General features: G+C 43.2%; 1 protein-coding gene across 1 annotated transcript; it reads right to left on the minus strand.

Moving 5' to 3' along the window:
• Positions 1-10,489: 10,489 nt before the first annotated feature.
• On the minus strand, positions 10,490-15,298 carry LOC144503767 (caveolae-associated protein 2-like). Its single transcript, XM_078228613.1, has 2 exons — positions 14,331-15,298; positions 10,490-12,045 (listed from the first exon to the last, which is right to left on the minus strand). The coding sequence occupies exons 1-2, from the start codon at positions 14,814-14,816 to the stop codon at positions 11,248-11,250; spliced, it is 1,284 nt and encodes a 427-aa protein (XP_078084739.1). The 5' UTR covers positions 14,817-15,298; the 3' UTR covers positions 10,490-11,247.
• Positions 15,299-16,611: the final 1,313 nt, after the last annotated feature.

Consider the following 16,611-nt stretch of genomic DNA (forward strand, 5'->3'; position numbering starts at 1 on the left):
ATGATGAAACACAGCATGTGTTTTATAGCAGGGAGTGCAAACTACAGCAATTTTTCAGATGCTTATGAAATGTGTGCTAACTATCCCCCTGAATATTTCCCTTCAAGAAGTGTTAGTGCAGCCAGCCAAATGAAGTGATTGTAAGTGGTAGTTTATGTAAAAAAAAATTGAGTGGTTCTACCTTAGTTTTTATATAATGGTCCTTAATTCCTTGCATTTGGAAGGCCCAGTGGAGGGGGAATATTGCTGTATGTTTCCATTTGAAGAGTCTGGATAAGTTAGTTAATGATTTTGGAAATCTCGTGGCCAAAGTACAGTGAACATGAGCAATGTCAAATATACTGCAAGAAAATATGAATTTTTACCCCCCCCCCCATGCATTTGGCAATATATGTGCCAAATGGAATGGTGCCATATGGACACAGTGGTTAGCACTGCTGCTTCTGACCTGGGGACCCGAGTTCAATTCTGGCTTTGGGTGACTGTGTGGAGTTTGAATGTTCTGCGTGGGTTCCCTCCAGTTTCCTCCCACAGTCCAGGTGTGTAGGTTAGGTACATTGATCATGTTAAATTGCTTCTTGGTGTCCCAAGATGTGTAGGTTATTTGATTTATTATTGTAATATGTATTAGTATACAGTGAAAAGTATTGTATGCTACACAGACAAAGCATACCCTTCATAGAGAAGGAAAGGAAAGATTGTAGTGTTACAGCTTTGGTAGAGAAAGATCAACTTTAATGTGAGGTAGGTCCATTCAAAAATCTGATGGTAGTAGGGAAGAAACTGTTCTTGAGTTGGTTGGTACATGTCCTCAGGCTTTTGTGTCTTTTTCCTGATGGAAGAAGGTGGAAGAGAGTATGCCCATGGTGTGTGGGGCCCTTAATTATGCTGGCTGGTTTTCCGAGGCAGTGGAAGTGTAGACGGAGTTAATGGGTGGGAGGCAGAGTGATGAACTGGGCTTCATTTAAGACCCTTTGTAGTTTCTTGCAGTCTTGGACAGAGCAGGAGCTATACTAAGTTGTGATACAACCAGAGAGAATACTTTCTATGGTGTATCTGTAAAAATTGGTGAGAGTCGTAGTGGACATGCCAAATTTCCTTAATCTTCTGAGAAAGTAGAGGTGTTGGAAGGACCAAGACAGATTGTTGGTGATCTGGACCCCTAAAAACCTGAAGCTCTTGACCATTTCTACTTTGTCCCCATTGATGTAGACAAGGACATATCCCCCACTATGCTTCCTGAAGCCCATGACTATCTCTTTTGTTTTGTTGACATTGAGGGAAAGATTATTATCGCACCAGTTCACCAGATTATCGATCTCTTTCCTGTACTCCGTCTCATCATTGTTTGAGATCCAACCCACGACAGTGGTGTCATCAGCAAACTTGAAAATCAGTTGGAGGGGAATTTAGCCAGTCAGTCATAGGTGTATAAGGAGTGTAGAGTAAGGGGCTGAAGACACAGGCTTGTGGGGAACTGGTGTTGAGGAAGATGTTGGAGGAGGTGTTGTTGCCTATCCTTACTGATCGCAGTCCGTGGGTTAGGAAGTTCAAATTAGGGGATTAGAGGGATAAATATGTGGAGTTATGGTGATAGGGCCTGTGTGTGTGGCCGGGTGGTGGATGCTCTGTTGGAGAGTCGGTGTAGACTCAATGGGCTGAATGGCCTCCTGGACTGTAGGCATTCGTTGGTTAACTGATGAATTGCCTCTTCCTGTAAATTGTGTGCAGCCCCGTATTGACGATGAGTGAACAACAGTTAATGTGTGTGTTTTTTTTCCCCTTAAATGAACTTGGCGATTTGAAGCAAACCCGGGAAATGCTGGAAAGGCTGCCCCGGGTGACATGTTCTCCCCAGCAGATGGCGACTGAGCTATTGGGTCTTTGCAGCATTTATTTCCTCCACTTTTATGCTTTTATATTTTTCCATCAACGTGGATGTTAGCTTGCTATCCCGGCTGCTTCTGTTGTGCTCGGTGGGAGCATTGCTGGTGTTCACTAAAATTTGCAGCAATTTGTTTTGCAAATATCTTGGGAACTGCGGCCACACACAAACGGCGAACAACTAAAACACTACGTTGTTTAAAGGGTGAGACTTTCTTAGTGCCTGGAATATTTTAACCTGTTTTTTCTTTCTTACAGTTGGACGTGTCATTAAACCTTACTGTAGGGACCATTATTTAAATATGAGACACGCTACATCCAGTAGATTTTGGTGGATCGGCAGACATTGCTAGATGGTTCTTGATGTCAAATGCAAATCGTTTTTCCCCTAAGCTGATTTAAATGATCTTTCCTGTCTCTTCACTCTTCCTTACAGCAGAGGCGATGTTGAGGCCGTATCAATGGGCATGCCATTTCCGCCCCGCCCCCCCCCCCCCCGCAATCCCCGGTCCCGGGATTTTAAGGAGTAATCCCGGTCAGTTATTTTCTACAAATTGGTTTATATAGTCTTTACCCTGAGTAAAATGCCCCCCATGCGAGGCCTTTCACATGAGCACTATCAGACAAAAAAAATGTCACTGGACAATACAGCAGACATTGAGATATAAAAGCAAAAACTTCTGAGAGCAGATTTGAAAGTCGTTTCTGAAAGGAGGATGGTTCAGGGAGAGAACGCGAGACCCTGGGGGCCGAGGCTGCCCGGGACGGATGGGTAAAAATCGGGCGGGTTTGAAAGGCCAGAAGCGACGGTAGGAAGTGTTTTGAGACAAAAGTGAAAATGCTGGAAAACATCAGCAGATATGGCAGCATCTGTAAGGAGAGGAAAGAGCTGACATTTCAAATCCAGATGACCCTTTGTCAAAGCTTGAGGTTTTCCAGCATTTTCTCTTTTGGTTTCGGATTCCAGCATCCGCAGTAATTTGCTTTTATTCGGTGTTTTCTGGAGGGTTGGAGCAGATTGTAGACAGCGTGGAGCTATGGATACATAATGAACACATTCCACCCGGCGTTTGCAGACGTCTGTGCAGACTGAAATCCCAGTGTTTGTACCTGTAGAAACTCTCCAAAATAACTACTGGTTTCTTTGAGAAACGCGGCACTTATATACTGAGGAGAGTGATTGTATTGAAGGGATGGAGGCAATTTATCCTCCCCGAGCCTTTACTTTGAAAATATTTAACCCAAGATGGTTCAATGGAATTATAATTAAAGGACTGGGTGGCTAAAGAGGCATTAGCTTGGGGACGAAACAGCTCTTGTCCTGAAGTAATATTTGCCCTTTAATGTGAATAAATCCATCGCCTACATCCCTTGTCGCCCTACAATTTATTATGTGGAGATGCCGGCGTTGGACTGGAGTGAGCACAGTAAGAAGTCTCACAACACCAGGTTAAAGCCTAACTAGTGTTGTGAGACTTCTTACTGTGCCCTACAATTTAGTTCAGGAGACCTAAAAATGGAGTTGAGGTCCGGATGATCTAATTGAGTGGCGGAGTAGATTCGAGGGGATGAATGGCCAAAGTTAATGCTAAACCCTCTAACTTGCCCTTTTCTCGGTTAATATTAAGTTCCATTTCTTTGATCACGCCGTTGAGAAACATTATTGTTTTATTTTGGCTGTTGTGTCATAGCTCTCCGCGTTGGGAAATAGAAATATTTTCACCTAACGAGGGCTAGGTCCGTGCAAGTTTGTGAGAGACAAGGTTTGGGCTCAGCTGGACAGACAGAAATTTCACTGTTTGGATCTTAAGAAAGGATATTCAGAATATACCGCCGCATGCTTCTAACAAGAGATCCAGGCTGTATTTGGAAAACGGGCTGCATGGACCCTGGGGGAATCTGTGAGAGTTTGTGAGGCTGGAACATGAAATCTTATAAATTCCGCCGTGTGTGTTTCTCACTCACAGAACAGCCTGGTTTGTGATACAAGGTAATTGGGCTGTTTGTAATGTTACAGTGAGCGCTCCAACCGATTTTCTTACAAGTCACTGGAGGGCAGCAAATATTGTGCATTGCAGCTTACTCATCTCAACTTTCTTGACAAAAGGGGACTGAAAATGTATGGCTAGTGATAATGTGCGGGGCAGAAACAAATGTGTAAATTTGCGGTTGTCATTGCGTTAGCACCGCCAATAAAAGGCGAAGGCAGTATTTATTCCAACAGCATCTGAGATCCAGCATTTTTGCTTTCCCTCTGATCTATTTAGGAGCACTGTGTCCTGCTGCAATAGGAAGATATTTTTGAAAGTCATAGTGGCAATAAACCTGAGGCAGACCGTGCAGTCCTCTGAGTGACTTGGGGGCACGGAGTGCAAATATATTTACAGCTTTCTTTCACAAGTTTTAGGATAGAAAATCCACTGGCTTAAATTCTACCGTCCTGTCCAGAGTCAGCCTGCTTCCATCCAACAAAACAGATCAGCATTCTCAATTCACCATTCTCAAGAAAAAAAGTGACCCGATTCTTATTTTGTATTTGCTTTATCACATTTGCTTTATTTTTATTGATATCCAAGAGAGCATGTTAAATTCCTTGGTTAGTTTATTGTGGGTATTTTCATTCAAAAATATTTACATTTTATTCCAACTTACATTTACTGGTCTGAGATTGAAATCCTCCTTTCCTCCCCCATATGCGCCTGTTACTTTTGAGAATACCTTAATTTTGAGACTGTGTTAGCTCCAGGTACTGGACTATCTGTGTTTGAATTCCAGCTTTAGTGACTTTTGAACTAGACTTCCTCAATAAAGGTGTCAGGCATAGTACTGGAGTACAAATACCTGTGCATTGGGGGATCTACAATCAAACCTTGCAGGCAGGCATTGAAAGCAGTGGTAGAGATGTCTGCTTGCATTTGTGATTGAATTGTGCCAGCTTGGGCACAAAATTGGTTAAGGGACAGGAAACAGGGGTTAATGAAAGATTGTTTTACAAGCTGGAGGGAATTATATGGGTGGCACAGTTGTTAGCACTGCTGCCCCTCAACTCCAGGGACCCGGGTTCAATTCCGGCACTGGGTGACTGCCTGTGTGGAGTTTGCACATTCTCCCCGTGTCTGCGTGGGTTTGGGTTTTTCCTCCAGGTGCTCCGGTTTCCTCCCACAAACCAAAAATGTGTTGATGTGGAGATGCCGGCATTGGACTGGATTGTGCACAGTAAGAAGTCTCACAACACCAGGTTAAAGTCCAGCAGATTTATTTAGAATCACAAGCTTTTGGAGTGCTGCTCCTTCATCAGGTGAGTAAAATGTGTAGTTTAGGTGGACTGGCCATAATAAATGTGTGGGATTAGAGGGATAGGATGGAGGAGAGAGCCTGGGTAAGATACTGTTGTCAGAGAGTCGGTGCAGATTTGATGGGCCAAATGGCTGTCTGCACTGTAGGGATTCTATGATATGGTGAGTGTTCACGTAAATTGGTATTACAACTGCTTTTTTAAAAATACATGTTAACATATGTGTGATACATTCCACCTCAGCTATCCAGAATTTTCAATTCTAATTATCTTTGCAAGGGCACCTCCTTTTGAGATGCTCACAAGGTCTGCTAGCTACCTAAGCAATGAGTTCACAAAACTCAGAAATGTAACAAATATAAGCAGGACGTGAACAGACTCCAGGAGAACATGGACAGATGAAATGGGAAGACATAAGGCACATGAAATTTAACGCAGAAATGTGATGTGATAAGTTTTGACCAGAAAATGGGAGAGGCAACTTAAGTGAAATTATACAACTTTACATGAGACAGGAAGAAAGAAACCTGAAGGTGGCATGACAAGTTGCAGAGGCTGTTTAAAAATGTATGGGATCCTTGGTTTCATTGATAGAGGCATAGAGTACAAAAGTAAGGATGTTAAATCTTTACAAAACACTGGTTAGGCTTCAGCTGATGTATTATGTTCAATTCTAGGTAGCGCACTTTAGGAAGGATGTCAAGGATTTAAAGAGGGTGCAGAGAGATTTATTAAAACAATCACAGGGATGAAGAAGTTCAGGTATGTGGAGGGATTGAAGAAGCTGGGTTCTCCTTAGAGCAGGGAAGATTTGATAGAGGTGTTTAAAATCTTGACGCTTTATGTAAATAAGGAGAAACTGTTTCCAGTGGCGGAAGGGTAAGTAAGGAGTGGGCATACATCTTAGGTGATTGCAGAACCAGCAGTGACATTAGGAAACATTTTTTACTCAGCAAGTTGTCACCTGCTGCCTGGCAGGATGGTAGAAGCATGAGTAACAACTCTCAAAAGACAATTTGATAAATACTTAAAACAAAATAGGGTTAATTGGAATTAATTGGATAACGTCACTAAATAGCCAGCAAAGGGATGATAGAGTGAATGGTCTTCTTCTGTGCTGTATGATCACTAGATTGATCCCAGGGATGAGGGGGTTGGTCTTATGAAGAGATTTTGAGCACTTCAAGCCAATACTCAATTGAGAATGAGAGGAGATTTAATTGAAGTACATAAAATGCTAAAGGGGATAGAATGGATATTTCCCCCTGTTGGATATTCTAGAATGAGAAGCCATAGTTTTTGGCTAAGGGATGGCAGATTTAAAACAGAAATGAGGAGGAATTACTTCATTCAAAGGGTTGTGAATCTGTGGAATTCTCGACTCCAGAAGCAGTGGATGCCGGAACACTAAACAAATTTGAGGAGGAGATAGATAGGTTTTTAATTCATAATGGGATGAAGGATTATGGGGAGCTGGCAGGAAGGTGGTGATGACACCAAGTTGGTCAAGCTAGGCGCTGGTGAAGGAAAGCTGATTATCATCAGGGTATATGGGGAAACTGATGCTGTGTCTTGGATGATGTTGCCAGGGGGCAGTACTGTGTGGAAATGGAAAGAACAACCATCAATGGCAATTTTCTGGCTGCAATTACATGGATAAGAGTGGACCAAGAGAGTGCAGTCCCACCCAAATGGATGATGGGAGAGAAACATTGGAGCCAGACAACACAAGAAGAATAATGGGGATAGTTCACCTTTGTCACAGTCACATACCATTTGTAACTTTGGTAAGGGCTGTTTCAGTAATGTAGCAAGGGCAAAAACCTGATCAGAGGATTTCAAACATGGAGTTCTGGGAAAGTTGGGCACACATTTGGGAAAGTGACAACACATTCAAGAACTTTGGAGAGAAAAGAAGGTTGGAGATGGGGCAGTAGTTTGCAATGACAGAGGGGTCAAGTCACTCAACCGTGTTTTTGTTACAGGATGGAACAACATGAGACTGGCCTTGGGCAACTTGCTGATCATAGAATCCTACAGTGCAGAAAGAGGCCATTCGGCCCATCGAGTCTGCACTAACCACAATCCCACCCAGGCCCTATCCCCATATCCCTACATATTTACCCATTAATCCCTCTAACCTATGCATCCCGGGACACTAGGGGCAATTTAGAATGGCCAATCAACTTAGCCCACACATCTTTGGACTGTGGGAGGAAACCGGAGCACCCGGAGAAAACCCACGCAGACACAGGGAGAATGTGCAAACTCCACACAGACGGTGACCTGAGCCGGTTTATAAATTTATAAATAAAACACAGTACTCCATACAGAATGATTTTGTACAAGTAATATGGAGCTTTAAGTATTGCCTTCAGGAGTCTTGGGATATTAATGGTGAAGTGTGTAGTTCAGTCAGCAGGTGGCACTCTTACTCTATGAGAAGAGTTTTGCATTAATTGGTATAATTGATCCTTTAAAATACTGTGATGTAACAATGAATCACCCTGTACGATAACCTTTATGGTAGCAGTTATTTATTAATAGTGGCTTGTGGCACACAATGCTATAAATTAAACACTGCCAACAATAATCTGGATTGATCTGTCACACCTACAGTAGCTTCATGTCATTTTTCTTTATGCTTTCATGGATGTGGGTACCTCTGGCTAAGACAGCGTTTATTGCCCATCTGTAATTGCCCTTGAGAAGGGCAATCATAATCTTATTTCCTCTGATCACTGTTCCTCTTCATCCAACACAAATACTGTTAACTATCAGCCAACCACTCCAATTTCACATTCACATCCTACACCCTTGATGGACTTATTTCAGTAACCATCTATAGCCTACAACCTCCACAGAACAGGAGTCACTTTTGGCCCATTGTGCATCCACCTCTTGTCACGTAACAAAACCCTTTGGGCGGGATTTTCCAGCCGCGCTCGCCCCATGGTCCACCAAATTTTCTGTCCTGCCTGCTACAATTCCCGTGGCGGGCAGGACGGGAAAATTCCAGCCTTTGTATTTGGAATGATTTTCAAACATTCAACTGGCTGGAAATTTTGCAATTTGAAATGAGACGGAACGAACTACTTTAAAATGCAAGACCACCTTCCAAAGAACAGGTGAGCAAATAAGACCTCTGTTAATTTACATATCCATTGAAACTCATCACTAGGGAGATTTGAAAATGCAAAGTGCTAGATTTTAATAAACTGTAATCTTATTAAGACAATGGGGGATTGTTAGGCAGCCAGGATACACGACTTCCCAAATGAGAACAGGCACATAAATCCCCTTGTGCAGTGTGAAAGACTGCACCCCCCCCCCCACCCCACCCCACACACACACACACACAGTCTCCTGTTGGCTTTCACGATTTTGAAACCCATCAAAAGTTTCTGAGACATCAAAAATGTGATTATCTGTTCTACAACAAAATAACTACAGAAAACTCTAATCAAATTCCTCTAGAAAATACAGCCAGTAGGACTTTAAGAATTGGTTTAACCAAGCCAGAGGTAGGTCATTGGAGCAGATACTTTTGCAAGAGACTTCAGTGGAAGAGAAAGGCCAAAGAGTTCTCTCCCTTTCGGAACAAGTGAATTAATTTGTTTGAAATGTCAACATAACAGAAAGCTATCAATGAACTGAGTTCTAAGAATTGCAACATCTTCTGCATGTGACTGCATCCAAGAAACCAGCTAACCTAAATCAGTCACAATGTTTAACAATGTACGCCTCAAAGGAAATTTAGCTGTGTACTCATTTACATTTTCTCTTATTGGACTGAATTTTCCTTTTTTCTTATACCTGTGTGTGAGAGACATGATATTTTTATTATTTATTTCCCCGGGTTGAGTGCAGACTCGATGGGTCGAGGGGTCTCTTCTGCACTCTATGATTTTATGAGTGGTCAATAAAGTTGATCTTTCTTTGACTGTGTTTGAGTGGCTCCTTACTAAATAGTAAAGACAGTTAGATTTGGAAAAGGCGTATCTGCATGGGAAACAAATTTAAACCTTTCTTATGATCAACCAAGGATGCTAAATAGCAGGGAACCAGTTTACTGTCTCTCATCTGCTCATAATACTCTTATTGCTTCAACGAACTTGCCTTCAATCCTCCAAGGCCTTGGGATCTCCTGATCTCAAAACCCACATCAGTTTCCAGGTTATCAGTAACCCCTCATAAGAACTCATTCTTTCCATTCTCCATCCCTTCCACTTCTGCAAAGACCTTGACTCCCTTTTTCTACATTAAAGATTGTAAATAAATACAAGTTGCTTGTGTTCAACACAAAAGGTAGAGCACATTTCCTTACCTATAATGATTCAATCGCAATGTTCCCTATTAAAGAAAGGGGCAAAAAAGGTAAAGCTCTTTTATAACCATCTGCAGCCCTAGTTATTCCATATCTAGTGCTGATCTAGCAGTTTTATAATACAACTTATGGTCAAATTTCAGATTGTACAGGTAGAGCAATACAGTTGTGATTAATGTGTGATCCTATAGGAAGTGGTATCTTGTTTTGACAATCACTGCTTGTCAACACAGCCTCCTATGTCACATAGAAATGCAGGTAAATAAACAGTATTTTACATGATCCACCTCTTGAAGATGTGCATCAGTGCTGAAACTGTCACTGGGATGTATGTTTAAGTGTTCTGTTGCTCATCACCATCAGACTGTGTATTTGAAACGATAATCAATTAATCTGGCTGACAAACATAACCACATAAAAAGAATTAAGCACGAACGTAGAAATTCTACAGTTTTTGAAATAAGCAGTAGCCAATTAATATCATGAGGACATCTTGTGGCGCAGTGGGCAGCTTGGGACCTCATGGCCAAGGGAGGTGCATTCTTAATATGGTCAAACAGGTTGAGTATTAACCTGCAAAATCCTTCCAACATGCCAATAGCAGGTGGTAAGAGCGGGAGAGACTCCAGGTCAGCCATGCTTGATGCAGAGTGGTGCCCTTCAAGCTATAAGCCTCTGGTGACAGGCTAGCAAACTGTTCCAGGGAAGAAAACATTGCTATGAGAACAGATGGAAGAGTGCCTTGTGCACCATTAGGCGTGGGAAAAGAAACATCAATTAATATACCTTATTTTAAGTTGATCTTTCTCTACATCCTAGCTATCACTGTAACACTACATTATGCACCCTCTCCTTTCCTTCTCTATGAATAGTATGCTTCATCTGTATAGTGCGCAAAAAACAATACTTTTCACTATATACTAATACACGTGATAACAAATCAAATCAAAAATCAAATAATGCTATATTAGCAAGGAACAGGCAGGAATCCACACTTTTATTTATTTTTTATTTGAATATTTAATGATTATAAAACATTTTTGGCTTTACTTTCTTTTAATAGCAAACTGAAAATAACAGTAAGAATGCTCACGAAGCAATATATTACATGTGAAAATTAGCAGCTTATATATTCATTGTGGCAATTTATCTCAAAAATGCTTTCCTCAATCAGCAATAAGTAGATAAAAGAAGCTGGAATTTATCTGCATTACATAGACCATGAAATGACACCAGTCGGCACTGAGGCAGCTGATCTGCTTACATTTATACAGGGAGTGATGATACAGTACTACTTCCTTTTTAGGCAGTTTCTTCGAGTTGTCAGTGTTATGTACAATTCTTTGCAATTTTTGTTAGAAAATTGGCATCTACCAAATGAGCTTGCAGTTATGAATCAAAATAGAGTATTTGTATGTACGAAATAGATATATTTCAAGTAATTAAAATGTAAATTGTTTTTGGCATCTGTTTTACATCTTGCAAAACCCAAGTAACATAAACTTTGTCCAAAGGATTTAAAACCATTTTTGCTTCCTCGCCAAATACACACTTGTATAAACACAGCCCAGTGCCATTTGTTCATATCTGTTACTCTAATTGTTTACCTTTCACTTTCCCTCTCCCAACATGCTTCAGTTCCTCTAATCTAGCCGGGCAATCCTCATGGGGTTACAGTAGCAAATAGTAACTATCGTAAGCATGATTTCTGTATATAAATGGAGGTTCATTGATCCATTCTTCAAGCCGTTTGCTTTATCTGCAGAACAGCGGGCTCGTCTGGCTCCTCAATGTGCAGCTCTATATTTGGCCCTATGTGTTTCACTTGGCCTTCTTGTTGGTCTTCAGGCAGAGTATCCAACAGAATCTCCGCCTCCTCTGTGCTTTCTGCCTTCATCATGATGCCCTGGCTGTTATTGCTTCCCATCACCAATTCTGCATCCTTCATTTCCCCCTCTGCATTTTCTGCCACCTCTTTAACCTCTTCAGGTGCTAAAATGTTGGGGCCCAAGTGCACTTCAGGGAAATCACTGTCTTCAGGGGGACCTGATGGATCGGCTTCCAGAGTAACTACCGTGTCACTGGGGCTCTGCAGAGGGGTCTCCCCATTCCTAACCTTTTTCACCTTGAAAGTCATGGGGGTGACTTTGAAGCTGGAGGACTTGGCTGACTGTGGTTTCTGTTGATTTGGGGTGAGCGACTTCTTAATCTTCTCTCGTCTTTCCGGAGACACAATCTTGGTGCCGAACTTATTCATCCTTTTCTCAATGTTCTCCCGGGAAAATGCCTTCTTGATGCTATCGACTTTCTTCATACTTGATCTCTTGATCTTGGCAGCCCTAGACTGCTCCAGCTTTTCAGACTTTTCCCCATCGTGTATCTCATCATTGTCTTCACCTTCATGGATGTCTTCATCCGAGGACAGGTCCAGTGATCGAGGGATATCTTCCACTGCTTTATTCTCATCCACACATCCTTCCACTGCCACATCTTCTTTGGGCTTTTCAGCAAAGACGCTGGGTGGGATCTCTGCTTCATCCTGCAATGATTCATCAAGTATAGAAATCAGTAGTTGTTCACTGCCCTATCAACCTAAAACAAAACTCTTGCCTTATTAAAAAAGCAAAAAGATAGAATCTACAGTGCAAAAGGAGACAATTTGGCCCATTGAGCCTACATCTCAACAATCCCACCCAGATCCTATCCCCATAACCCTACATATTTACCCTGCTCATCCCCCTGACACTAAGGAGCAATTTATCATGGCCAATCAATCTAACCTGCACATCTTTGGAGTCTGGGAGGAAACCCACGTAGACACAGGAAGAACATGCAAACTCCATGCAGACAGTGACCCAAAGTCGGAATCGAACCTGGGCCCCTGGGTGCTGTGGCGCAGCAGTACTAACCACTTTGCCGTCGTGCCACCCAAAAATACAACACTTAGCTTTTCAATATTTTTGCTTATTTTTAAACACCCATGTTTTGTTGAATTGTTTCAAAATTTTTGCATCAAAAAAGGCATTGAACAACTTAATAAACACACACACACAAAACAGGGTGATGACTACATATATCTGGGGATGTGCGAAAACTTCAGAGAAAGGCCAGGATAAACTTTATTTTAGGAATTAAAGCACTCCAGAAGACAACTGCAAGTTATGAACACAATGATAAGCACCAAAATGTGACTGAACCTGAGAAATAGAAAAGTCTGGGCATTCTACAGCATCAGAATAACATTAGCTGCTATTTGTTGTGATTACTTTTCAATTAAAATTTGGTTTTGTTGACTCCATTTGTCTTAATCCTGATTCTCACCTTGTCCAACTCATTCTTGTTTCTGGTAGTTTTAGGATGGCACAGTGGTTGGCACTGCTGCCTCAGTGCCAGGGACCCAGGGCCAATTCCAGCCTCGGGTCACTGTGCAGACTCTGCACAGATATTCTCCCCGTGTCTGCGTGGGCTTCCTCCAGGTGCTCCGGTTCCCTCCCACAGTCCAAAAGATGTGCAGGTTAGGTGGATTGACCATGCTAAATTGCCCCTCAGTGTCAGGGGGATTAGCAGGGTAAATACGTGAGATTATGGGGATAGGGCCTGGGTGAGATTTTGTCAATGCAGGATTGATGGACCGAATGGCCTCCTTCTGCACTGTTTAGGTTGAGGTTCCTAATTGTTTGATGGTAATTTAAATAACCTAACAGCAATTAATTAGAACCTAATTATTTACCTTCAGGCATTGGCTAATTTTTAAATTAAAACCCCATTGATTAAAGAATTCTGGAAAGATATGTAAAAGTCGCAATGGAAGTTGCCTGCCAGTCCTTATACAGTATTGTACTCTCACTTGTTTTTCAAAATCAAATCCGGAGGGTTTGCGAGAGAGAGAAGCCTTTAAAATGCAAGAAATCAAAAGCAAAACACTGAGGCAGAATTATAAAGAAACCTCGGCCCACAATTAGTTAAATTGGAAAAGAAATGTGACTGCTCCCTAAACTCTCGCCCGAATGGAAAGTGAAAACTTTCACCATCACGTGAAACAGCTCAACTTCACAATCGCCAAATTAATTCTGTACATTAGGAATGGGCATAAAAAGCTGTTCTGAGGTATATAGTTTCAGCCAGGACGATTATACACTTTGCCATCCAACCTCTCCCCCCCACCCTTGCCGGAAAATAAGCAGAGATGCCGGGCAGTGGGGTCTCAGGGTGACAGGCTCGCCACATAGAGCCTCCCCTGGAACCCAAGGAATGTTTTCAGTGCAGATCGGCCGGCACACCCCACCCCATACCTGCTCACACACACCAAGCGCTGAGATTAGTCCGCCAAATGGCTACTTGAAAAAGCAATCCTTTAATGCCATCATCATTGAGAAGATAGGGCGGGGACCGCGTTGATTAGATAGCTAACATTTCAAACACGGATCATGTGAATGCAGACAAACTGTCTTCTTGCAAAACACAAACCGCCCAAAGAAGCTTTTGCAGAACTGATTGAGAGACTTTCAAGGCCCAAGTATGCCACGCAGTGCATGTTATGTTTATTTCTCTAAAGAATGTTTGGAGCCAGCTCAGATGGAGTTGGGAGTTACTGACGAATTGTGAGGTTAATTTCTGAAATTTACGTAAGCAGTAACTGACAGCATTGAGGTTTCTCACTATTGGCAGAGCAGCGTTCAATTTCCAACTTTTCTGACTATCCCTTGGTGAGAATCGCTAAAAAAGTGATAGATACTCGGGGCGGCTCCACTTGGGGTCTTCCCCACCCCCAGTGACAGATACCCCGGGGGATGCCCCCAGTGACATCCCCTTCCCCAGCCTCACCTGGAAGATCAGCACTCTGAAGTTGTTTTTCTTCAGCAGTTGTGCCTGGTTGCTTTCCAGTTTCTTCACCTGCACCGCCTGCTTGTCCAGCCGCTCCCGCATCTCCTTCACGTTGTTGCTGACTTTCCGCGACTTGTCCAGCAGTTTGTTGACGGTGTTGCTGGTGGTGCTGTGACTCTTGGAGAGTTTGGTGATGTCGCTCTGGATGCCTTTCACCGAGCTCTCCACCCCGATCTGCCGGTGCTCCATCTTCCTCTGGTTGTCCTGCACCGTGTCCAACATGTTCACCAGCTTGTCTAGCAAGGCCAGCACGGTGATGGCGTTAACTTGGGAGGCGTCCCGCAGCGGCTCGCCCGGGCTGGGGCCCGGAGCCGGGCTGGGGGGCGGGCTGGACTCCAGGCTCGGGCTGGGAGGCGGGCTGGACTCGGTGCCTCCCTGCACGGCCTGGGCGCTGCTTTTCTCCGCTTGCACTCCGTCTTCTCCCATCTTCAACAAACTCTCCTCTGCTGAGTCCCGGCTCTGCAACTCCTGCTTCAGTCCCCTTACAGAGCGAGAGAGTTACAGACTGCAGAGACTAAAGCTCCCTCTCTCAGCTCGGTTCAGCCTGGCTCTCTCTCCCTCCCCCGGGGCTGTTTGCTTTAACTTCCCACAGCCGCTTGCCTGCAGCGACCTAGTTACGGAAAAAAAACTCCCAAGGTCCAGCACTTCTATACGGCGTCCGCCCAGTAACTCTTGTCTTTACAGGCGGGGTCTGGCCTCCCCCGGAGATTATTATTACTTTTCCATAAACGCCAGAACATTTTTTTTGCAAAACGCCTAGATCCTCTCAAAGCAAATCATTGGGAAGCTGGCTCGAATCCCGTTGCTGCTATTGGCTGCAGGGAGAGGGGGGAAGCTCCGAGCTGCTGGGTGGGATTTTCCTGCCCCGCTGCTCCCATCTTGCTAACTTAAATTGGGCAAATGCAGCCGCTCCTCACATTGCACACATCACTGACCTTTATACACACTATGTTACACAGCCCACTCTGCAAAACAAACTTTAAAACAAGCAATGTGAGATTGGCAGCTTTTTAAAAAACTTTTAAGAGAAGTCTCACAAGACGCGCGATTAACTGATACAAATATGAACTGAAAACTTGGTGTTTTCTTTCCAAAACTTCCAGCCCTGGCTGGGTAGGTTAGACCGGGATGGCCTTGTTGTGACTGAAGTTATTTTCCTGCAGATGGCAGCAGGCTTCCAGCGGTGGAAATATGGAAAGCGCAGGAGGGGCTGGAGATATTTCGCTTCTGAGGTAATGTACCCGGAATAGTTTACCAAAGTACCTTTAGTTTTCAGCACTCCATCAGTGCTCACTCGGCCGCCTGCCTCGCCTTTCATTCTCGGCATTCATCGATCACCAATTTATTTTTTAATGGCAATACTTTTGCACTTCTCTATATTGACCTACAATTTTCGTGGCGGCAGCACGGACCTTTCCACACAAATACTTGGAAAAGTTTCCACGTCCTTCCCACATATACATTCCCGCATGTCAATAAAACACACGAACTGCCCACGTTAGAAATCAGGAATAAAACACATTTGCTGGAAATACTCAGCAGCCCAGTCAGTCTCTGTGGAGAGAGAAACAGGGTCAACATTTGTTACTTACTTTAAACAGGGTATACTTTAAACAGGGTTAAATCTCTTGGTGCCGTTCTAAGGAAAGGCTATGGGCCTACATAACACAGCTCATCTCTCCAGAGATTGTTGCCGAATGAATGTTCCCCGCATTTTTTTTATTGTACACACCATTGATGCATTGACCAGAACACTAAACAGTGTCAGGCAGCATCTGTGGAAATAGGAATTAAGAATCAACTTTTCGGATCTGTGGCCTTCGGTCAAAACCTGGAGACGTTAACCGTGCTGCCCTGAGTTGAGATTTTTTTTGTTAGCAGTCACTTTCAACCAGTTCAGAGTGCAGCACTTGGAATCTGATTATTATCGTTGTTGAAGACAATCACTTCGAAACTGAGGGTTATTGGAACAAAACGGACAGTTAGCTTCTTCATTCCACTGATTGGGTGCTATGTCACCCAGAAGGCAATGGCTAAATAGCAGCCTTTAAATTTACGCATTTGCCCGAGTTTACACAACTGGTTTCCGTGTATTGTCAGAAAGTAGAGAACTTGCTGTAAGCGGAATTCTCTTCAGCAGCTTGTGTGTTTGGATGGTTCATCGCTTCATAGACACAACCCTGCAGTTAATTCCTATGTTAACTCATTGTTAATTCCCATG

Source organism: Mustelus asterias, chromosome 14, assembly GCF_964213995.1.
Source record: "Mustelus asterias chromosome 14, sMusAst1.hap1.1, whole genome shotgun sequence".
Lineage (NCBI taxonomy): Eukaryota > Metazoa > Chordata > Chondrichthyes > Carcharhiniformes > Triakidae > Mustelus > Mustelus asterias.

Excerpts from the sequence above, each read along its gene's own strand:
- LOC144503767 (XM_078228613.1), bottom strand. The coding sequence starts at position 14,816 with ATGGGAGAAGACGGAGTGCAAGCGGAGAAAAGCAGCGCCCAGGCCGTG. Across the intron at positions 12,046-14,330 it reads TCAGAGTGCTGATCTTCCAG|GATGAAGCAGAGATCCCACC; the intron begins GTGAGGCTGGGG and ends GAATCATTGCAG.